Below are 25,705 nucleotides of genomic sequence, written 5' to 3'. Positions count from 1 at the left end.
TTGTCTGTAACATTTAACAACTAGTCTAACTATGTATGTTTATACATTGTCATCCATGTCACTCTTTGAAAATGGACCAACTTATTAGGAAACCTAATGGATCACCATATATGAACCATTGGTCAAAAATTAAAAAGGGATGATTAATCAAATATGACTTGATTGTAAATAAATTTTTAAAATTAAGGACTAGAATGTAATTAATACATGATTATGATTATGCATCTCAAAAAGTTGTTTGATACAGCCAGTAAAACTGGCAACTATGAGACATCTAAGGTATTGTTCCGCTGCAAGATAACAGATGATTCCTTAGTGAATAGCCATGTTTTGAAAATGATTGACTGTATTAAGAAATTAGGCCAATTGAGTTTTGTCATTAACCATGAGTTAAGTGTTGACTTAGTCTTGCAGTCATTACCCTAAATTTTTTTGCAATTCATTATGAACTATCATATGAATAAATTAGATAGTACATTATTGGAATTGCTTAGTATGTTTAAAACTACTGAAGGGACCCTTAAGAAACGATGATTGTGACAAGGATAAATGTCATATCTCCTAATTTAGTCTTCTAAAATGTCTAAGAAGAAGAGCAAAAAGAATAAAGGTCATATCTCTAAAGCAAAGAAGCCTACGGGGGCCATAAAAATAAGAGTACTCATCATTATTGTGACCAGGATGACCATTAAAAGAGGAATTGCAAGGAATAACTTGCAATCATGAAGAGAAAGAAACTTATTAAGATTTCTACTTTATGTATATTTATGTTTGAAAACTATCTTTCTACTTCACATAATAGTTCTTAGGTATTGTAAGATTTCTACTTTAGGTATATTTATGTTTGAAAACTATCTTTCTACTTCACATAATAGTTCTTAGGTATTGAATACCGAATATGGTTTTCACATTTGCAATATTATACAAGAACTAAAGAAAGGTAGAAGATTATATAAAGGCAAAGTGGACTTACAAGTTGGAAATGGATCAAGGGTTGCTGCATTAGCTATATGAACTTATTATTTTACTTTGTCAAGTGGGATGATACTACAACTTAATAATTGTTATTTTGTTCCAGAACTTTTTAGAAACATTTATCTATTTCTTACTTAGTTTGGAATGGATTTAAATTTATTATTGATGGCAAATATTGTTCTTTTTATAATAATGATACTTTTTTTATGGATCTGGTGATTATACAAATGGTTTGTATATGCTTGATTTTGAAATGTCCATGCTTAATATAAACTACAAGAAGAATAGATTAGATAATTAACATCCTTCAAATTTATAGCATTGTAAACTAGGTCATATTAATGAAACAAAAATCATTAAGTTACATAAAGAAGGATATTTTGATTATGAATCATATGAAACTTGTGAAGTTTGTTTATTAGGTAAGATGACCAGAACACCATTTACTAGAAAGAGTGAAAGATCGAAATAAGTGTTAGGTTTAATATGTACGGATGTATGTGGACCAATGATGATTCGTGTCATAGGTGGAGATACTTATTTCATTATATTTACTGATGACCATTCTAGATATGATTATGTGTATTTAATAATAATAATTAAAAAAACAAGTCTAAATCATTTGAAAAATTCAAAGAATTCAGAAATGAAGTTAAAAAACAAACTAGAAAGAGTATCTAAATATTTTAATCGAATCGAGGTGATGAATACTTGAGCTAAGTATTTCAATATTATCTAAAAGATAATGGGATTCTCTCACAATGGACACCTCTTAAGACACAATAACTTAATAGAGTTTTTGAAAGAAGAAATCATACTCTATTGGATAGGATACGGTCCATGATGAGCTATACAGATCTTCCATTTTTCTAGGGTTATGCCCTGCAAACTGGTACTTACCTTTTAAATAGAGTTCCATCAAAATCTGTTAATAAGACTTCATATGAGATATGGAATGGTAAGAGACCAAACCTATCATACTTCAAGATTTAAGGATGTAACACTTATATGAAACATATAGTATCTGAAAGTTAGGAGCCATGTTAAATAATTGTAAGTTTGTTGAATATTTAAAAGAATCTATTTGATATTATTTATACCATCTCGTTGAACAAAAAATGTTTGTCTCAAAATATGCTACCTTTTTAGAGAAAGAATTTGTTATTGAAAGGAGCAGTAATAGAACTTAATGAAGTTCAAGAACCACAAATAGACATTTAAATGGAACACGAGCCTGAGGCTATAATATTTGATGTTCAGCCTGAAACTCAAGAACTTCATAGATTTAGTCAGACACGTCAAACACCATTGAGATATCAACTTCTTGTGGAAGCTAATGATGCATGATGAGTGTGTCATATTTGATGAGTCTACTAACTATATAGAAACAATATCTAATATTGATTCCGAAAAAATGGCTTGAAGTCATGAAATCTGAAATGGATTCCATGTACACCAATCAAGTATGGACTTTGGGAAACAATTACAAGGAGTTGATTCTGATGAAACCTTCATATCGCTAGCTATGTTAAAATTCATAAAAAAAAATTATTACTATAATTATGAGATTTGAAAAATAGATATCAAAACTACATTTCTAATCTTTACAAGATGTGTACATGAGGATGGACACTTCTAAAAGATGTTACTATCAAGGGTAAAAAACAGATATACCAGATTTCTTTTATTTTTTCCATTAATAGAAAGTTTCTCCAACAAATTAAGTTAAAATTTGCTTAATTGTTGAGCTTGTTATTTAATTCAGTACTATAATTCGGGGAAAAATCTTAAGGATAGCATTTAATTTGTGTCTTGACTAATTATAGAAATAGAAAGCTAAGTAAACTGATGCTTAATACAGAACAGAACCACTGCAACCTAACTACGTACAGACCAAACACAATATCTAATGCAGTTAAACCTCCTACGTACAGGTAGCTTTTAACAGTACAATTCTGTTTTGTTAGAAAAAAAACGGTGTAAACATCTATCGATTCAGTTAAATCTCCAACAAACTTGGGTATAAAGTAAGATAGCTTCTCACAATTACAACATCAGACAACAACCATCATTAATCATCAAATCGAAGCCTTTTATATATAGATTTTGTTGATAAAGAGAAAGAAATAGAAATTATATAGCTTGAATTGGATAGATCATGGCAATGGCCATATTATTTACATGGAAATCATCGGCAAATGCCTCACTCATTTTGTGCATTATAGCGGCCTCCTTTGTTTCAAAGGCTCTGGGGCACCATGGACGTGCCGACGGGAAAGATCCCAATGAGAAGGTGTTTAACGTGTTACGTTATGGAGCACATCCTGGAAGAGAGGATAACGCACTGGTAACTATTCATGGCATTAATAGTATATTAGAGGCATGTATTTAATTATCTGTTAAAAGAAATCCACATTTGATGGGGGGTAAACTATTATAATTTGTGGCGTATGTATCTGAATTTGCCCTTGATTTTCTCGTAAAGAAATTATGGTGAAATTGATTAGATTGTGGGTTTGGCCTTCGCAGTCCTTCATCCGAGCATGGAAGGCTGCATGCAATTACAGGGGAAAGCCAAGGCTACTTATCCCCAAGGGAACGTTCTTGGTAGGGGCAACTATCTTTCAGGGACCATGCCAAGGTCCAGCGCCCATTAAGGTTCAAATTGCAGGAACTCTGAAAGCTGTACCAGACCCTAGCATGTACGAAGAAGATTTCTGGATCTTATTTGAAAACATCAAGGGCTTGCTGGTTACTGGTACAGGCACTGTTGATGGCCAAGGCAATGCTGTCTGGAAATACAATGTCGGCGACGGCGGTGCCAAGTTCCCAAGTGTAAGCAACAAAATTATCTTGACATACATGCACTAATTAATTAGTAATTAGAGAATATGGGATTAATTGCAATTTCATAATGATTCTTCTTTCCTTTTTTTTTTAATTATTTGTGGCGCAGTCTATAAAAGTCAATCATGTAGTCAACGGGATTATAAGACAGATCACCTCTGTGAATCCCATGGGTTTCCACATATCTATCGTTCTGTCCCAGAACATCAAGGCCAAAAATCTTCGTATATTTGCCCCTTCCGACAGCCCCAACACTGACGGAATCCATATCAGCCAAACCAATCAAGTGTATGTATCAAATAGTGTCATCGGCACTGGTGATGATTGCATTGGCATCATACGTGGATGCACCGATGTCCACATCAGAAATGTAACCTGTGGCCCTGGACATGGTATCAGGTAACTAATTTGTATCCAATTATCTAGTACGTATTCTAGTATTCTAGTGGTAAGAATTTAGGATCAAGATTTGAATCCAAGTATTGAATGTTCCAGCTGCATGTGTGTGTGTCTATATATATGCGCACTTGAAGTCGGTAATTATGAATTTGTATTAATTAACTAGTACAGAAACCTGCAGCTAGTTAACTTGTCATTTACATTTCCATATGTAACAGTATTGGTAGCCTTGGAAAGTACCAGGATGAGGAGGATGTGAGAGGGATCTCTGTGAAAAACTGCACATTGAATAACACGGACAATGGAATCAGGATAAAAACATATGGAGGATCACCTCCAAGCCAAGCTTCAGGCATACTTTTCCAGGATATCGTCATGGACAGAGTAAAAAACCCCATTATTATTGATCAATCGTACGGAAACAAAGAATCGGTTCGTTTTCTTTTACTATGACATCAACCCCTTTAACAAGCTGCTTTCTTCCTTCGATCATGAGTTGGAGTACAGTATATCAGTTTTATCTGAGCTTGCCTTCTTCAATTCTCTTTGCAGGCATCAAGGGTAAAGCTCAGTGATGTTCGATACCAAAACATTAGAGGAACATCCACTTCAGTTGTTGGAGTAAACATCAAGTGCAGCCATACTGTTCCCTGTGAAAGAGTTAGCTTGTCAAACATAAATTTGAACTACGTTGGAGCAAAACAGCATAATCATGAAATCAGCTCTGTGTGCACCAATGCAAAATTAAATTATGCTGGCTTCCAACTCCCATCACCTTGCCGATAGTTGAAAATCTCTTTCTTCCTGTTTACGATCGAGGAGATGGACCCTTTTCTGCTTTCATTAATTAGTGTAAATTAAAGTTTGTAAAAATATCATCATATAACAAAGATATTTAATTTATCATTTTAAAGTTATATTAAATAAAAAATATCTATTAAAAGCTTAGATACATGTTTAAAACTATAAGCATATAAAAATATAATTAATAACAAACATGCTTTCAACATAAAAAATAATAATAATAGAACTCTAGCATGCATGCTAAGCATATAAACAAACATGTCATTGATATTAATTCAAAGTTCTAGCATGTATACTAATAATAAAAATAAAAATATTTATATTTAAATTAAAACAAAGAGGGATACGTACTTGTTGAAGCACTTTTCTTTAAAGTAATGATACTTTTGTTGTTATTGTTAATGATGAATTCTTTGTTCTTAAGATTTTATTGTCGCTCACTTATGCAATTAGGATGTTTTCCAACACTATCATCTTAGTGTAGATGCACTTCTAAATAAAATGTGTTATAACCCAATTTTTGACCATTTTATTTTAATTATTATTATTATTTTAATGACTGAAAAATGATAAAAAGATGATGAAAAATAAGTAATAAAATAAATGAAGAATGAATTAAAATTTGGGTTAAGGGCAACATGATTGGAAGTTTAAAATTTTAATTAAACTCTTGACTAGTTTAATTAATCCAATCAAGGGTTTAATTGGAGAATTGATAAGTTTTGAAACTTCATTAAACTTGGAATTAATTTAGTTAATCAAATCAAGGATTTAATTGGAGAGTTGATAAGTTTTAAACTTAATTGAGCTTGAAATTAATTTATTCAGAGACTTAATTGAAACATTATCAAAGTATAGGGCTGATTCTGGTCAAATTTGCAAGAAATTAAAATCTAAGGACCAATGTGTAAAAGGTTCCAAAATACAGGGGTTTAATTACAATTTAACTAGGGGCTTAGTTGCAAAACTTTCAAAAATTCAAGGGGCAAAATGAAAATGGCCATTTTACATCTCAAAACGGCGTCGTTTCAAGGGACACTGTTCATCTTCTTCAAACAAGAAACGGACACTGCACGATCCTCATTCCCTCATTACTCCTGCAAACGGTCGGTCACCTCATTATTTAGAGGTGACCGCATGGCATTCTCTGGCTCTATAAAAGCTAGAGAAAGGCCATGCACGCAAAAAAAAAGAGAATAAAACAGAGGGAAGGGAACTGAACAAAAAGAGAGAAGAAAAACCCAGAAAACATAGGAAAAACAGAGCAAAGACAGGAAAAAAAAAAGCACAAATTCACACAAAGAAGGAGAGAAAAGGGAGGAGCAACACAGAGACAAGAATTAGCCTTGCTATTGTCTTCGTCCCTGCAGAAAAAGAAGAACCCGAAATCAGTACAAAAAAATACAGACGAAAAGGACTGGGAAGAAACAGAACCCGAGAAAGCTTGGGTCCTGCCAACCCCCGGCTCCAGGACCCTTTCCATCATAGTATTTGTCCAGAGCAGGGGAATTCGAAAGCACAGACCAAAAGCTTTCTTCCCGAACACAATCTCAAAAAAAAAAAAAGGAAACAGAGAGGAAAGCGAGCAGGGGAGAGAGTATAGAAACCAGGCAGACAACACCAAAAATAGAGGAAGAAGAAGCAACCGAGGAGAAAGGGAATAACCAGCCACCGCGCCTTCATCTTCGGCGTCGTCCTCCACTGCACAGGTAAGTTTCCATTCTCTGCATTCAATAAAACGTTTGATCGCACTGTTCATGCACGCGTGAATTTACTTCACGCGTGCTTCTTCTTCTTTTGCCCAGCCGGGTCATGGGCTTGGGCCAGTGACCGGGCCGCACTGGGCTGGCTGGGTCCAGCCTAGCTTATATAGGCTGAGTTGGGCCCAGCCCCAAAAAAACAAAAAAAAAATAGAAAGTGTAGAAATAAAAATTTTGCATGTCTTAGAAAAAATGTATTTTTGTCAATTTATTCACTGATATCAGGATCATGAAATAAAAAAAATTATATATTAATTTTTTTTGTAGCTACGAATTTTTACCAACACTAGAGTTGGAATTATTCGGTGGAATTTTTACTAACACCAGAGTTGGAATTATTCGAGATCGAATATTTACTGGCACCAAAGTCAGGAATATTATAAACAAATCATCATAGGATAAGCGAATAAATGTTTAACAATTTAAGACAAAATCAGCAATGTAGTCTGCCTCAGGCAAAACGTTAAAGGGATGATAATATCTTCCATTTTACGTAACCAATCTCGTACCATAGAATCTCTGATGATCAATTAGGATTTCTAGTGACCATAATACTAGGTGGCGACCTCTTAAACAAGAAATTTTTCTTTAAAAGAATCAGATGCCAGATATCTATTCTTTTTCCACAATTCAAGAAAATTTTAAGGTCGCCGCGATGTCAAGTGCGACAAGATATTTGAACCAAAGAATATGAAACTCAAATATCTCTCAACTAAATGAACCTAAAATCTAGATTTGGGAGGAAACTAAAGCTTAAAATGAGAATAAAACACTAAAATATGAGGCGAGAAAGAGTACATAAAAATTTTAAACATTCTAGTTGGAAACTCCCCCCACCCCCTGCATGTTCTTCCGCACATTCTTTATAGTGAATTTTAGAAGTCAAAATGTTAGAAAATTAATAAGAATTAACTCCCACCTTATCAACATTTGATTAGTAACCATAAATCAAAAATTAAATCTAGAAAAGTCAAGGGCTCTTTAAGATTAATTTCTTATTCACTTATTTTTTTTTAAATCATGTTAATTAAAATAAATTTCTAACAATCCCCCCACATAAATGGAAATTGTCTTACCAGTTTGAAAATAACTTAAAGATTTATTGAGAGATACTGATTTGGTAGATTACTACACCAGGATAGGTAGCTTTTGACTTTGAACCTTTTATAGTGAAATACTATTGGATTTACTCGGTTAAATAATGAACGCGCGATGTCTTGAACTATTCAGCCTTTTATGTAAACCAATACAATAATACTCACATTGTTTTTTACCTGGGGGTTTCCTTTAATTCTCATTATTATGTTTATTTTGGTCTTTAACAACTCTTGGATCCATGGGTGCTTTAGAGAATTAATCATTTATCAAAATTTTCAAAGAAACGATCATATTTCTCACTTACATAACGATTTTTCATTAAAATTATTATTTTATAATCCATTTGGTGTACCAAGATATGAAAATCATTAAAAGTTCATCTCACCCTTTATCACAATCGCTTTACAATTGTTGAGATTCGCTACAGTTAACACTTATTTCATCATAAGAATAAGTAGGAAATAATAATTTTCTAGTACTACAAAAAATATTATATGACTTAGTTTTTCATTTGAACATAGATTTTAGGATCTCTAATCAACTAGGTATAGTTACAATCATTACACTTTTTCATCTTTTAAAAGCTTTATGTCCATTCTCCTTGATAAATTATACACAAGCTCTCTCAACAAATCTTTAGTTAGTGGATCCACAATATTGTTCTTTGACTTTACATAGTCAATGGAAACAACTTTATTCGATAGTAAGTTTTTAATGGTATTATATCTACGATGTATATGTCTAAAATTTTTATTATACATACTACTTTATTCCCTTATAATTATTAACTAGCTATCGCAATGGACACAAATAGTTGTCACTAGTTTCATCCATTCAACTTGGAATATCCTTTATGAAATTTTGAATCCATTTGGCTTTCACTCCAATTTTATCAAGATTAAAGAAATATGATTCCATCATAGATCTAGCGAAGCATGTTTATTTGAAGGATTTCTATGATACGGTTGCTCCACTAAGTATGAAGATATATCTACTTATGTATTTTAAATCCTTAGTGTTGAATATCTAATTAGCATCAATATATTTTTCTAGCATTACTAGGTAACCAGTATAGTATAGCTCGTAGTCCAAGGTGTACCTCAAATACTTAAGTATCCTTTTTATTATCTTCTAATAATCTATACTTAGATTACTTATAACTCTACTCCGTTTATTAACCGAGTAAGCAATATCAAGTCTTGTGTAGTTCATAACATATATTAGGTTTCTAGTTATTCAAAAATATTTCAATTAATTTATTCATTTACCTCTAGTCTTGGACAAATGTACACTTATATTAATTGATATTTTGACAGTGTTATTGTCACTCTTAAAAAATTTCTCGAAACTTTTCTCAATAAGATTTAGATAATATCAATCCATTAGATGTCTTATAAATATTAATTTCTAGTATGACAATTGCAACACTTAATTCTTTCATGTAGAACTTACTAGTTAACATTTTCTTAATAGACTTGATCATGTGATCATTGCTATATAAAATGAGCATATATTCCATACAGAGACATAACATTTATCTATATTTTTCACATAAACACATTTATCAACTTTGTTGATTTTGAACTCATTTGACAACATTATCTTGTCAAACTTTTTATGTCATTGTCTAAGTGCTAATTTCAAACCATATACTAATTTGACAAGCTTATAGACTTTTTTTTTCTTATTCATTGATAGCAAACCCCTCGGGTTATTCTGTGTAAGCCTTCTTTTCAAAGTCACCATTTAAGAAAGCTATTTTTACATTCATTTGATGTATTTCAAGCTTGTTAATAGTTACAATGACTATTAATATTTGTATGGAAGTTATTCTTAACACAAGTGAATATCTGTTAAAACAGTCAACATCTTCTTATTGTCTAAATCCTTTAATAATAAGTCTAGATTATATTTATTAATAGTGCCATTAACTTTCATCTTCCTTTTTAAGATCCACTTATAGCCTAATGATTTACTTTTGGGAGGAAGATCAATTAGTTCTCATATATGATTATTCGTAATGGATTCAATTTCAATATTGATTATCTCCTTCTGGATAGGACATTGCCTCAGAGTGGGTTCGAGATTCATTTTCTAACAAGGATGTTAAAAAATCAAGACCAAATGTTTTGATAATTTTTGCCCTCTTAATCTTTCTAAGTTTAACTTCATCATCTTTTGATTTATGACAATTACTTGAGCTAACCTCAATTGTTATTTTAATGTACAATTTTTTTCATGCTTCTTTTCATGGAAACACATCCTCAAATAATATAGTATTTCTTAATTTCATAATAGTATTAAGATGAATATCCTCAATACTTGACTTGTGTATAAGAAATTTATATGTATTACTGTTGTATGCATATCTGATTAATACACAATCCATAGTTTTAGGTCCTCTAGGAGCGTAGAGTGATAGCAAAGGGCTTGAGATTTGCACAGTAGGTCTTGAGTTCGAGTCAGAGCATGCATCTCTTGTAAAAGCCTACGACAGCCGGGGTTTTACTAGCTCACTTGGATCCACAAAGTACGCCACTTTTACAAGACACCCACATATTTTATGCATAACTTACTATAAACCTCAGTGGACATTGCGACGGAGGCTTAAAATGTGTTATGAAAAATTGAAGTCACCACCTAGTAATTAAAGAAAACTAAGAATCTTAAAATATGAATTAGTTCTAGATATTTGAGTAAAAGGTTAATTATGCTTAAAGGAAGAACAATATCACTCTTATAGTATCTTTTTTTATGAAATGTTATATTTACTACATGTTTTATCTCAAGTTTATCTTTTTTATTGTCATCAATTATCCTAATTGTTTTTAGCCTTTTTATTTTGTTAATTATTTTGTGAAATTTTTAACATCGGTTTTCAAAGAAAATAACATTAGTCCCTAAAAATAAAAGACTCGTTAAAGGTGTTGATGTTAAATCTTAAAAAAAGAATTTTTGTTGAAATTGCTAAAAGTGGACATAACCCGTTCGATTTTAAAATCTAGATATCAATCCATTTTAAAAAAAAACATGTCAATTAAATTGTTTTTTTTAGTGGGAGAGATGGTAGAAAGTAAGCTTTTAAACCCATACCCTTTAATATAACTTTTATTTTTGTTCTTATAATTTTTTAAAATACATCATTTTTTTTCTTTATATTTTTTTTCTATTCATATATACGAAATATTTTTCACTTGGAAATATATTAAAATAATATTTATTTTTTAAAAAATTTATTTTTGATATTAAATCAAAAAACCGATTAAACCGAGAAAAAATAACCAAATAAACCAAATCATGAAAAAAAACTAATTAAACCGATTAAAATTAAAAAAAAACTAATAAGTTCAGTTTCGGTTTTATAAGCCTGAAACCGGAAAAACCAAACCGAACCTAAACCGAGCCAAACCGGAAAAAAACCGAGCCAAACCAGTTTTTTTTTTTTTTTATAAAAACCGAACTGAACCGAAAATGATCACCCCTAATTAACAAATCAAAACAATCCAAAATTATAAAATAAAAATAAAAATATTCAAAAAAATTTAAAAACACTTTTTCAACACAAAAAACAAATCAACTGAAATACATAAGATTCGTAAAAGAAAAGGACATGAGATTTAGAGATGATCATTAGACTTGTGTAAGCTAAAGAAAGTTTTCATCTCTTCAAACAGCAACTGGAAGGCAGTAAGAAGTCCCGGCATTGGACATCCATGGACTAAATGAGTGCGCGCGCACTTATTATTCATGATTTAAATCTTAGTGAATACGATTTCCAGAACTTACAATTCATGATTTAAATCTTATTGAATACGATTTCCAGAAATTACAAACCCCCCCCCCCCCCCCCCTCCCAAACATGTCATCTTGCAACCAGTCAAGGAAGTCATCTCATAAGCAACATGAGCAGCTCTGGTTTTTCAATCAACTGTTTCCACTCATTGCAAAATCTTGCAACAGTCGCCCCGTCCAAAACTCTATGATCTGCACCAATATTTACCTGAGAAAAGAGGCAGATGATCAGATACAACATAAATAAAATGGTGTGTATCCCATGTTCATTTGGAAGATGGTGTTAGGTACTCTGAAGCAAATAAACAAGAAGGAAGTAACTGAAACATTGCTTACCGTCATAACTGACACAGGATATGCATTTCCATCATCTGCAAAATGAGCCACTTTCTGAATTCGGCCAATTGCAATAATTGCCACTTCAGGCAAGTTGAGGATGGGAGCACCAAACTTCCCACCAATTGCTCCAATGTTGCTTAGTGTTATTGTTCCACCAGTTATATCCTCAGGGTTAAGCTTATTAGCCAAGGCCAATTGTTGCAACCGTGAAAGCTCCTTTGTTATCTAAATACATAGGCGGACATTGTCAACAATGCCAGAGAAAGGGAGGAAAACAAAAGGTGTTTTGAGGAGAAGTACTTAAAAGCAAACGCATTGAGAATAAAACAAGACAGCTTCCAAAAAGGAAAAATTAGGCATTGTGTCATTCTTGCCTACAGTTATGGATGAACCTAATTGTAAGTATGCATATAAAGCAAGATGCAACCTTAAAAAAATTACTGATTTCAATATGAATTCGTGTGGTTTATAACATTCTAACTTTCATTATCAAATCAATCAAATTATATCTCTCACCTCAACTATTAAGTATGAAAGCAAAGTTTGAAGTCAAACTCAATACTTTGAAATCCCATTTTACTACTTGAACACAAGCATGAAGCTGCTAGCAATCAAGCAGAGTGAAATAGAAGATAGTTGTATATGTAAATAACACAGACGGGAGACAATGAAACTAACCTCCAAGATGGAAAGAGACTGAACATTCTTTATATTGGGTACAACTAGCCCAGATGGAGTAGCCATGGCAATTCCAATGTTGTGGGAACCTATGACATTCAACAGTTATTATGACCACGATTAACTAGAAAAGAGGGTTAAGGATATCAATAAGAATATTCAACATAATCCAAACAACATTCTGATCAACAGATCTCAAAGAAGCAACAATTATTTTACATCAGAACAATTCCTCCATTGGCATGAAATATAAGCACATAAATACATCCTCTGCAGGATACATCCATCTCATATGGAAGTAGGATAAATTTTATATTGGTTTTATAAGCAGTCAAGACCAGTGAATCTGTTGTGAATCTATAATCTATAAATGTTTGTCTCATTTTATACTTTTGTTGACGATGGATCTAGTTCCAGCTTTGTTAGATCCTTGAAAGACTTGCTAAGGACACCAAAATTACCAGTTTAAATTACTTTGAGAAGAAATGCTTTCACAAGCAAGAATTATCGTGCCCATATACTGGAAATCCTACTGTAAATAGTTGTTTTTTACCATTCATTGAACATGTGCCCATCACAAAATAGAAGCAGTGAACAACATTGCAGCAGCAAAGAAGAATAAATCAACCAACCTTTCAGGATGACCTCCATTGAGTCCTCATTGAAGCGACTATTAATCCATGGATATTTGCTGATGGCCACTGAAAGTGACTTTATCAAAGATGGAAGGAAAGTATGCTTCACACCTGGTTCGGTATTATTGTTTTGGAAACTTTCTTTAAGCTCCACTAATGCATCACAATTTATCTCGTCTACATAATGAAAATGTGGAACTTTTGCAGCCATTGACATTGTTTTCACCATTGTGCGTTGGAATCCCCTGAAAAAAAATAAAGCAGGCAATTATTTTGCCTCAACACTAAATTTAAAGTGGTTTGGCTAATAAACAAGTATTCTTTAAGAGTTCTAGTACATGGAATTGAAAAATAACTGTCTAGTGACTCTACACTAACACAAATGAGTATTGGGGGTGGCTTTTGTTTTTAAGGCAAGGGTTTAGACTTCACTGTAAAAGAATAAGATTTCAGAAAAATCACAGTTTTTGCAATAAAAAGGTTAAGGATATCACAGGATAATTTTGGCATTTAAAATTAAAGGTTATGATATCTCACAGGACAAGATTTACAATACAGGTGTTCTTCCACCCCATGTAAAACTAGACCATTGAATTCACAAGATATGTCTGATTTTCTTTATACAGTTCTGACGTAAAAGAACTTCATCTGTAGCAATCCTATTATCATTTAACATAACTACATGTACACAAGTGGATCTCTAACTGTTGCTTGTAAAAATGAAGTCTACAGCTAGAACCTGTAAACAAAATCTCATAAGCAACTTGTAAATAAAAGCTATTAGACAACTATGCATGCATGAACCTTTAGGTGCACCTATTCACAATGCTAGGCAATCAAAATTTCAAACCAGCATATGCTTGATATGGTCTGAATTCAAAACATGGGCTTGCAGTAAATGGTTGTGACTGCCTAGCTTATGGCTTGGATACCAAATTAATTGACCTATCATTATGATTAAAATGGCCGGGAAAATTAACACCTCTGCAATATAATAATTGCTATGTTATCCTAATCCTATCATTTAAAAAACAAAAATTGGTTATTTTGTGAAGAGTAAAATGCTAAGGAAAGTAGTTTTGTACATTCCTACCCCCTTCTTTAAAAAAAATGATAGGAAAAAGGTTTTCAGTTCACATTAGCTTCTAATATTACCTTAGAGGAATTGTCTTATCACCATGTTGTGAGCCTAATTCAGCTGACACGTATGAGTAGTCCTCTTCACCTCTCAAAAACTGGTCTCCAGAATCAGCATTCTCAAAGCCAGAGGAATCTTTAATGATTCCTTTCTGAATAGCGTGTTTAATTATATCTTCTTTTAATACCCTCCCATCTTTACCAGATCCATGGACATCATTTAGATTTATATCATATTGCTTACCAAGGTGTCGCACAGCTGGTGTTGACAGGACTCCACAAGTTTTACTTTTATTTACCTCACCCTCAGAACAATGAGAGATAATATTTTCAGTAACATCATGTTTCTGTGTTGGAACTTGATCTCCCTCAACAACCATTTTAAGAAGAGTCTCTCCAACCTGCATAGATCATTCATTACCAGAAATTCAAAACATCAATACACATGCACAAAAGCTATATGGTATTTATTTTTATTTTTCCTCTACTTCTTCCATGACTAATTTTCAGTTTTTGACACCCCCATCACTGTGCAAAGCACACCCACCCTATCTTTTTCCTCCCCATGAGAAATGGAGCCAGCTCTGCCATTGTGGCCTGAATTAAGTTCACACAAGCATGTGCTTCTGCTACCCAGTTTGTCTAACAAAATAACACCATATTTCATAAGTCGTAAAAATCTTATTTGTTTGACATAGTTTCAAAGTGAATTCCAACAGATTCCCAAATTCATGTCTCCCACCTCAAGAAGGTTGCTAATTTCATCTTTAGTATCCCACGCCATTTCTCACACGGGCAAACCACTTAGCGAAACACATAAAATGAAATTATTATTAATCTACAAAATGTCAACATGTTTTCTTCACCAAACCAATGAGCAGTAAATCAATAAATTCTCACCTTTACAATATCTCCTGGAACGTATTGAAATTGAGCAACTTTTCCTTTGTAACGACTCGTTATCTCAATAGTCGCTTTGTCACTCTGGACTTCACATAGTGGTTGAAAGTCTTCAACTTCATCCCCCTACCACAACAACAAGCACGTTGCCATCTTTCCTATTACTTATAAAGACAATTTGAAACTCACCAAACTGACGACTTTAAAACCAGCAGCAACTCACAAATTAACACAAAAACAAACAAATAAATTTACAACTTCGTCAATCATTGTTTCATTCAATTACCTCTTTCACAAACCATTTGAGCAGTTCACACTCAGCAATACCTTCACCAGTTTGAGCTAAAGGCACATCAACAATTCTATCACTCATCCCCCCATCAGCCAAAGCTTGACTTGAAAACAAACGCCAACCCACTTTACTCTCAATCTTGACCTACAAAAACCAAACCCAACAATCATTTAACTAATTTCACCAAAACAAAGATTAACAAATTAAATATATAGTCACTCACGTTGATAGAGTTATTAGTGTAACCAGTGAAAGGAAGTTTGGGGGCCCTTAATAGAGCGGGAGCGGGATACGGGTAGAGAAATCGTGGGGTGGAGCTCCTGACCAGTTTATGCCACACCCTTCTGACAATCAACATTGATGAAGAGCTTGCTAATCCCCCTTCAAGAAAATGAGAGAAATTTTTGTTTTTTGTATAAGAATTAAGACAAAACAAGTGTATTATTATTATTATTATAAGATCTTGGGTAATCCCACGTTTTGGATCAAAGATTTATGATATAGCCCTTCTATTCCTGTTTGGTATTGCGTTACGGTAAAATTAAAAAAAAAAAAAAAACAATTATTTAAAAATTATTTTTTATATTTTATATTTTTTAATATTTTAATATTAAAAATAATTTTTTAAAAATAAAAAAATATTATTTTAATATATTTTTTAAATAAAAAATATTTTTTAAAAATAATAATTATTATATTTTAAATACTATTTAATGTTTTTTCAGATTGCATCAAAATATTAAAAAAGACAGCTAAGTTTGGAAGTACTTTAAAATAGGTGATTTGTACTAAGCTTAAGAAAAATCTATTTGCCACTCTTCTTTTTTAAACCAAAGAAAGATAGAGAAATTAAGTCATGTCTTGGTTCAAGTGATTGGTGCGTACTCTCCTGTAAATCTAAGTTTCAAGGGGAAATGGAATCAATTTGAGTGTGGATAATCTATTACCCTAAGAATCTTACAATAAAATCTTTTTTTTTAATTTTATATTTAATTTTTTTAAACTATTGCTTGGATTATTTTTAGATCAGTCAAGTCAACTAGATTATATTAATCTTTTAATTTTTTTTTGTTAAATTGACTTATATTGTAATTTTTCTCTTTGATTAAGTCCCTGATTGAATTAACAATACATTCAAACTTTTCTATATCTTTCATTTTGATTATTGGTCTTTTAATCATCCCTAATTGTTCCTCAAAATTATTGAACTTTTTTAATTGTTCTGGCTCAGTCCTAGCTTTTTTAAAAAAATTTATTATTTGTTTGATTTTATCTCTAATTGTATTTTCTTTCTTTTTTTATTTTTTATGATTCTTTTTTTGGATTTTGATTAATTTTTAACTGCTATATATATAAGGTTGGAAAAATTTGTTGCCTCATATAGACCGTGAAGGGCCCCATTGAATTGGAAAATTTAATTTAGGAAAGTAAATTCAAACTAGATGTTTATGGACTCAAATGGAATTTTCAAGATTTAATTGAATTTATTAAGAGCTTAATTACAAGAAAATTTGATTTTTGAGTTCAATTTGACCTTTAATAAGAAGAAATTAAAGTTTAATGGTTAAATTGCAGTTTTAAAAAGCTAATTTGGTCAAATCAGAGGCTTAATTACACAAATATTAATTTTCATAGGAAATTAGGGACTTGATTAAAGAAACTTAAAACCAAAGACCAATTTGTAAAAGGTGTGTGACTTCAAGGACTGAAATTAACAAAATCAATGGACCAAGTTGAAGAAAATTTAAAGATAAACGGTCAATAGAGGGTCAATTTGCATAGATTAGAAACCAAATACTAAAATGAAAAATGTGCTAAACTTTGGGTTAGTAATTGAATTTGATAAGGACAAAATCGCACAAAATAAAAAGTTAAAAACCCTAATTTGAGAAGATTTGAGAGTTTAGGGACTAAATTGAATTTAACATATATGACACGTTGTTTGGTTCATGTTTAGAACGTACTGTTTGGAATACAGTTCATCTTCTTTTTTAAGCAGTTTTGGACTGATCAAGTTAGCAACTTTAAACAAATGAATGTAAATTTACAGACCTCCAAATAAAACAAGGTTGTATCTAAACAAAAGATATGCACTTTCTTTACCAACCTTCTTAGTGGGTTTTTATCAAAGGCTGAACACCTTCCTTTCAAGATCAAAAAGATAAAAATTGCAAGGTGTTTTATCTGAAATATTATTTGGAATGACACAGTAGTCAACAATTCCAAGTTTATCATGAAAGAAGTCTTAATTATAATTGAGAACATTTCAACCTGTGTCCCATGGTATAATAGTCATGGATATCCAAAATACCAAAGACAAAAGAGAAATGAAAATCACCAAATCTCTTTTGAGTAATAAACTAAAGTTCATTTGTAGTGTATAAGCTTTGAAAAAACTTGTTTTCTTTAGAAATCTTTCAAACCAAGTTCTTGACCTAAGAAACCAAGGTTTGCTCATTATATAAATCTCGTCATAGATACACTGATAGGAATAGAAATACCATTAGACCATAGCAACTACAAATGAATAATGCAACTTACCTAAAGTAAAGTGTACTAAGATTGTTAATACCTTCTTTTTACAAAACTAGTATTTGCTTAAAATATCTAAAGAGTAGTTAGGGTTCTTAGTGACCATAATACTAGGTGATGACTCCTTATCCAACCAAAGACCTCTTAACCTGTCCATGAAGGGTCACCACGATGCTGCGCTCTCGCGAAGGGTACGATAAGATGGCAACTTCATTTGGGACCATTGAAATATGCTTTGTTTTGTTTGTTTATACTATGTGAATGTTGTTACCGGTTTTTTTTACCCATAAAAAATCAAGAAAATATCAAAATGAAAATCCAAAAATATAAGAGGATACACATGAATAAAGCTTAGAAGATTGCCCAAGGTGGTGGTAAAGGACCAAAATAACAAGTGGAAAAGTTAGAGGACTAGAATGTACAAGATTAGTAAAATTGACAACCCAATTTTGATTGACAAAAGGCCCAATTGGTGAAAATATTTGTATTTGAGGTAACTAAGGACTCAATAAGGATTTTGGAAGGCTTAATTAATTTTATTGAGGACTTAATTGCAAGAAACATCATTTTTTGGAGTCAATTCGGGTGTTAATTAGAAGAAATTGAAGTTTGGGGCATGAAATTGGACTTTGGAAAGTTTAATTGGTTAAGTCAAAGGCTTAATTATAAATGTTGTTATTTGGTAGCCAATTAAGGGTTTGAGTGAAGAAATTCAAAGTCAAGGACCAAATCGTAAAAGGTGCGAGATTTCAAATGCTGAAATTAACCAAATTAAGGGCCAAATTAAAGATAATTAAAAGTTTTATGGTCAATTAAGGATCCAAATGCACAAATCATAAACCAAATACCAAGATGAAAATGGTTTTAAACTTCAAGGCTAATATTTGAGTTTGACAAAGGTTAAATTGCATACAATTAAAAGCTTTTTATGTCTATTAAGGGTGCATGTGCCACAATTAGAAAAACATGGACTAAAATGATTCTGTCATATTCCAATTTAAAAACCCTAATTTATAGGAATTTAACCCAGACAACGTGTTGTTTAGCCTTTGTTCATCTTTTTCCTTAGCAGTTCGCGATGATCAAATCAGCACCTTTTAAGAGCTCGTTGTGGAGTTCTAGACTACCAAATGACATGCGATTTTTTGTAAATGGAAGAGGAACATCCCCTCTACAATTCTATTTCCATGAAATTAGACATTTACATCTTAATGTTTTCATAAAAGTCTCTAACATCTTGTCTCTATTCAGCCATTACTCAATTTTTAAATTTTAGGCTGATCAAGTTGGCACCTTCAAGCAAGTGAATGTAAAGCTACAAACCTCAAAATTGAACAAAGTTAGATCCAAACAAAATAAGTGCACCCCCTCTCCCAACTTTAGGTGGTATTTAAATGATGATGAGATCGAAATTGAACCAACAAAACCTTGAAAGTAGCAAACCTCGTCAACCTTGACCGAGATACCCATTTGAACAAAAAGCACCCAATTTTTCTTGTGTTCGCACTTAAAAATTCCCAGAGGGTTCTTATCAAACGCTGAGAAAACTTCTCTCAAGATCAAAGGGGTTGAAACACTTTACCTTGGCCTTTAAGTTTAATTAAAACCATCTATGTTGTGATAAAACCAACCTTTTGTTAGAACCCTAACAAACTCATCTAAAAGCTCTAAATCAGCCTATAAAAAAAGAGGTAATCTGATAAAAAAAAAAAGAGGAAGAAAATTTGGCTAAGTTCAAGAACTTAGTAAAGGTTTAAAGGTTTGGCTTTGATGGGTTTAGATACAAGAAGAAAGAAAAACAGCAACATAAGTCTATTTTCATTAAAGATTCCAAACTCGAAATGTATAATTTTACAAACTTTGAAAATGGAGTCCATAAGGGCTACTGAATTCAAAACCTTATGTTTAGTGTATAGTGCAATGTTTCTCTCTCAATATATTGATGTGTTGGATGTGAAAAAATGGTTTCTCGGTTTTTTTTTAATGTCATATGGTTTTAAGCTTGAATTTAGTTTGATGCTAAAAAAATGTAGTTTTTTTTTCTTAATCTTGTTTCGAGTTTATTATTATTATTGCTAGGATGTTTATGAGGTGTTTGTGTCTTTGGTTTTAATGGAATGAAGTAGAAGAAAGAAGTTGGAAATGTGACAGTAGTTGGTTTTATGTTGGTTAATGCATAGGTTCCTGGGTTTTGATTAAGTTCTCTAAGTGTTAAGATGCTAGTTTTGAACAAAAATTTGATGATATTATTACTACCTAATTTTTTACCTATGTTTTTTGATAAATTTTTAGAAAAAAACCAAAATAGCAAAAAACAACGAAAACAAAAAAAAAAAGCATTTTAGATATATTTGCATCTTTTTTAGCATTTTCAACGTCGTCTCAAAAAAATTTAATTTTTCAAAGGTATTTTGAACACGTTTAACTTTTAACGCGTTATTTTTACAATCATTGATTTTTCTTGTTGAGTCGACGTTGATATTGCTTGTTTTCAAAGAAAATACAAAAAAAAAATAGAAAAATCAAAATTTACAAAAAATAAAGAAGTTGAGGGACCAATATGTTTTAGGGACCAAGCCACTTTGCCTATAAATAGAGGTCACAGCACACACAAATAGAGGGGGGGCAATTTTGCACAATTTAAGGAACCACAAAAAAACCCTAAAAACCTAAACCCTTTCTTCTCCTTATCTCTTCCAAAAAACAAGTCGCCGCTCCTTGGCTTTGAATATTCTCTCCCAAGACCAACACATCTCTTCTTCGTCCCCACACACGCCCGACCACGACTTCCTCTCTATCCCCAGCAGCAGCATCTTCATCTTCTCTCTTCCCCGATCTGACATCTCTCCTTCCACACCTAGAGCCTTCATTTCCTACCCATATCTCCACCACTCTCCACTTAAACCAGAGCCTCACTCTCCTCTCAACCAGTCTTCATCGTCAGCAGCAGCAGCCCCCCCACCAACCCAAATCTGCTCGCCGCTCACCCTCCTTTCCCTCACAAATCTCCACCCAGCAAACCCACAACCGCTCCTTTCGTCTTTAAACTGAACACAGTGGCAACCCCTGCTTTCCTCTTCATCTCCTTCCACTAACCATGCACCAGCGTCTCCTTCCCCACAACAACACCGCCTCCCTCCTCCTAGCGTTGGCTTTTCCACAGTAGATCTGCCACCGAAAGGAGAGGGAAAGAACAACAAACCAAGAAAGAAACCCGAAAGAAGTAGATCTAAGAAAGAAAAAGAAAAAAAAGAACCGTGAAAAGGGAAAGAAAATTAAAAGAAACTGCTTGTTGCGTCTTTGGATGTTTTTGTAGGTCACCACTAGTGGAAAAGGGGGGAGTAGGGGAAAATGTTCTAGATCCACCCGTCGTCTGTATTTTTTTGTGTCGGTGCGTGGGTTCATGCGCTGCAAGTGGCGAGGGCACGTGGAACAAACCATAACCTGCATTATGTGTTTTTAAAAGCCCTTTTTTATCAAGTAAGCAATTTGAATCGATAAATGACGCTCTCAAAACTTGTAGAGCTTTTTCATAAAAGTTGTGATTTCATGAATTAAGCTACTAGTTATTATGCATGTTGATAAAATTAATGCTAAAAAGAAAAGCAACAATTTCTTGATAAAACATCGAGTTTTGACTATAGTACCTTGTTTTTCTTTAAATTCACAGAAGGTCATTTCATAGCATGCCATCAAATGATATACCAAAAATCAAAGATTAAAATTGACATAAAGAACCACAGAAAAAGCTTTTTTTTTTAATCTTACACCGAGTCAATTTCTATTTTCAAAATACAAAACAATCAAAGGACTACATTGAATAGTGTGTGTTGGATCTTTGACCGAAGAAGCTTGATTTTCAAAAATACTTTCAAAAATTGACATCTCTTTGATTTCATTTCAACAATTAGACTTGAATAGATATGACCTTTGAAATATAAGAGTTGATTCCAGAACAAGAAAGATTGTCAAATAAGAAGAACACCAATTGAATTTGCAAAACCCTTGACAGAAATGACATCAACACTTCTCGATACTTTTTGAAAAGTTGACCACCTAGGGCAATGTAGTGGATTATAAGAAGGAAAATAAACAATATTCAGATCAGTTGAGGGCAAAGAAAGAGGATCAAATGATGAATTAGTGAACGAGCATACTCAAATCAATTGAGGGTAAAAACAGTTCATGCTCTAGTGAACCCCAGCAGCAATTGAGAGTGGTGTTGCACGTGAAGGACATCTTCATTTAAGTTTAACCTTTGAAACATGGCTATAATTCCCAACAGATGTTATCTTGCTGTTGCATTTGAATGAATGTTGGAAATATGCATACCACCAAGACTAACTATGGGACCATCTATTTTAAAACCTAAAGGTGCACTTCACCACATGAATATGGGTGATGAACATTATTGATAGTGTCAATGCATTTCTTTTCATGATCTGGTTTGACAAGCTGAGAGGAATCCATTGAGAAGAACATTGAGCATATAACCATGAGTCTTTTACTGCAAGTGATGAGAGGCATGTCTAGATGACTGGATAGTTTCTAAGAAGGTTGATGATAACATATACTTGAAAAGTATTGTTTCAACTGAAAGCAAGTTCGTGGCTGATTGACAATCTAGGATGAGGTCGATAACAGAAAACCTCTTGATGAGTGTTAGCACGATACACACAATCAATGAGAGAACAATTCTCAGGAGAATTCAGAAGATGAATGATTGGTTAAGCTCATTCATGATGAATCAAACAACACCACATTTGAGGGCACAATCATGTTTGATAAACAACAAGAGTAGTAATCATCGCGGATAGCCCAGGATAGGCACAACGCTTACAACTGAGTGGAAGGTTAGGACACGGACGAGCTGACAAATCAAAAGGACAAAGAAAGCTTTGGAATGCAAATAAAGGCATCTTATAGCGATAAAGCATCGAAGAGGGGGGACCTATATTTCAAACCAGGTAATGATACATACATGTCATTTAATCTCAAAACATTGCACATATTTTTGATTTGTTACAGGAAAATCCTTAATAAAGTCCAGCAAGATTGTGGATAAAGAAAGAGTCATTGAGTTGATGATAACAAAGAAATCACAGTTTTGACCCTAGAACGGGAAAGAGATGAGATGAACCCTACCATTAGGAAATTCTCAAGGAAATGAGAAGATCAACCTTGTCATCAAGAAAAGTCTTCATGTCAACCCTGCTATCAGAAAGACCATACAGATTTGAGCTTTGGTTAAAGGGAGTCGTCGGATGAGATTTCAAGTTGACTAAGTTACACATACATAAACATTGGTTCTAGTTAAAGGGGATCGCCAGATGGGATATCAGGTTAGCCCAATCACACACAGACTTTGGTTTTAGTTAAAGGAGATCACCATAAGGGATCTCAAGTTAGCCCAAACACATACATGATTTTGATTCTGGTTAAAGGAGATCACCAGAATGGATCTCAAGTTAGCCCAACCACACAGACTTTGGTTCTGGTTAAAGGGGATCGCCAGAAGGGATCTTAGGTTAGCCCAACCACATAAACTTTGGTTCTGGTTAAAGGGGATCGCCAGAAGGGATCTCAAGTTAGCCCAACCGCACACAAGATTTTGGTTCTGGTTAAAGAGGATCGCTAGAAGGGATCTCAGGTTAACCCAACTACACAGACTTTGGTTTTGGTTAAAAGGGATCGCTAGAAAGAATCTCAAGTTAGCCCAACCACACACAGACTTTGGTTCTGGTTAAAAGGGATCGCTAGAAGAGATATCAGGTTAGCCCAACCACACACAGGCTTTGGTTTTGGTTAAAGGGGATCGCTATATGGGATCTCAGGTTAGCCCACCATACACAGTGTAACGTCCCCCATATCGAAACCAATGCATCAACCTTAAAAAAAAACATGATAATTTTTTTTCTTTATTGATCTCATACATAGTTTATTGAAATTTCAACTGAAATTTCGGCAGAGTTTCCCCTATGCCGGGTGGTCCCAAGTTATCGACAAATCATTTGTACACATCTTGTATTCATTGATCATACACAACCCAATCATTCCAAGTCTTAAACTATAGGCTTTTAAGATAAAATTCACACAATTATCAAGTTATAAAAATGAGAAGAATCCTAGGATTTAAGAGGTAACAATTAATTAACCATTGTAATTGCATTCATACGTTACCATAATAAAGATTTTAAATTTCAATTTACTACTTATAGTTTTAACAAAAATAACATTACATAACTTTATACATACAATATAGGAGTATTGTTATATACAACCCAAAGGGAAAATTCTTCCATCTTCCTATTAACTTAAGTGACTATACAGAGGGAACATCTAAGCATCAATTAAGGGTTACACTGCTGAGATGAACCTGCATAGTAATTTGCATAAACATAATTAAATTAATTAAGGTAATCAAGTATATTTTTCATTATACTAACAATTTGCTTTTTAATTCTTTTATTCATCAATTTCTATAGTTTTCCACCTGCCAGCACACCCATCTTGTTCAATAATAACTAATTCTATTGATCGCCCTTTTGCATGGTACTAGTTTCAAACCAAAACACTAGTCCAACCATCAGCTCATTCACAGGGCACTAGTTCCAATCCAGGACAGTGGCCCAACCATCAGCCCATTCACAGGGCACCAGTTCCAAACCACGACACCGATCCATTCCTTAGCCCATTCACAGGACACCAGTTCCAAACAAGGACATTGGTCCATTCATCATTCAAACACTACATATAAATATAAAATTTGAACTACATCTTATCAGGGACTAAGTTAAAGAATTACACAAAACTTTAAATTAGAAATCGAAGTGTCAGACACCTACCTAAAAATTGTGCTATACTAGTCGTCCTCTGCTCCCGTCTATTTTTCACAATTTCACCTTTTATTATAAAATATTGAGTCAAGAGATTGAGATCAACCCCTTTTTCTCTTCTCTTTCCTTCCTTCTTCTAACCTTTCCTTTCCCACTAACAAATTTTTTCTAAGTTTTCTTCCTAAATCTTATATGAAGCCCTCTCAGTTAACTTACTCTCACTTTCCTTTAGATTCAAAGGATGAATTTACAAGGTTTCCTTTTAATTTTTCTTTTCCCCTCTTTCTTCCTCTCCTTGGCCGGCCATTACTCAAGGGATTTCTTGTCATTTATAATTATGTTTCCTTTTTTGTATCTTGCCCCCCTAGATTTACTTTTATTTTCACATTGACCCCACCATTTCTTTTATCAATGCATTGACCCCACAATTCCTTTTATCAATCCATTGACCCCCACTAGTTCTCTTTCTCTTTACTAACCCCTTACTCTATTATTTTTTCAATTTAACCCCTCTCATTAAATAACTTCTCTTTTAATCCAATTAATTTGTTCAATTTAATCATTTCTTCACATCCTTTGTATTTTATTTTATTTTACTAATTCAAGATGAGATTATTATATTTGAGGGTTTAAACACAGACTTTGGTTCTAGTTAAAGGTGATCGCCAGATGGGATCTCAA

At 33.0% G+C, this 25,705-nt stretch overlaps 2 protein-coding genes across 2 annotated transcripts; one reads left to right on the top strand and one right to left on the bottom strand.

Annotated features, from left to right (window-relative positions):
• Positions 1 to 3,133: 3,133 nt before the first annotated feature.
• Positions 3,134 to 5,007, top strand: LOC133697328 (exopolygalacturonase-like). Its single transcript, XM_062119802.1, has 5 exons — positions 3,134 to 3,322; positions 3,505 to 3,810; positions 3,932 to 4,221; positions 4,440 to 4,653; positions 4,774 to 5,007. Exons 1-5 carry the CDS (start codon positions 3,134 to 3,136, stop codon positions 5,005 to 5,007), a joined length of 1,233 nt encoding a protein of 410 aa, XP_061975786.1.
• Positions 5,008 to 11,730: 6,723 nt separating this feature from the next.
• Positions 11,731 to 16,128, bottom strand: LOC133695616 (lipoamide acyltransferase component of branched-chain alpha-keto acid dehydrogenase complex, mitochondrial). Its single transcript, XM_062117522.1, has 8 exons — positions 15,880 to 16,128; positions 15,651 to 15,800; positions 15,365 to 15,490; positions 14,483 to 14,865; positions 13,325 to 13,572; positions 12,693 to 12,781; positions 12,012 to 12,239; positions 11,731 to 11,883 (listed from the first exon to the last, which is right to left on the bottom strand). The coding sequence occupies exons 1-8, from the start codon at positions 16,012 to 16,014 to the stop codon at positions 11,770 to 11,772; spliced, it is 1,473 nt and encodes a 490-aa protein (XP_061973506.1). The 5' UTR covers positions 16,015 to 16,128; the 3' UTR covers positions 11,731 to 11,769.
• Between the last annotated feature and the right edge of the window lie 9,577 nt (positions 16,129 to 25,705).

This window comes from Populus nigra, chromosome 6, assembly GCF_951802175.1.
Source record: "Populus nigra chromosome 6, ddPopNigr1.1, whole genome shotgun sequence".
Classification (NCBI taxonomy): Eukaryota; Viridiplantae; Streptophyta; class Magnoliopsida; order Malpighiales; family Salicaceae; genus Populus; species Populus nigra.
This window is presented reverse-complemented; position numbering and strand designations above follow the sequence as displayed.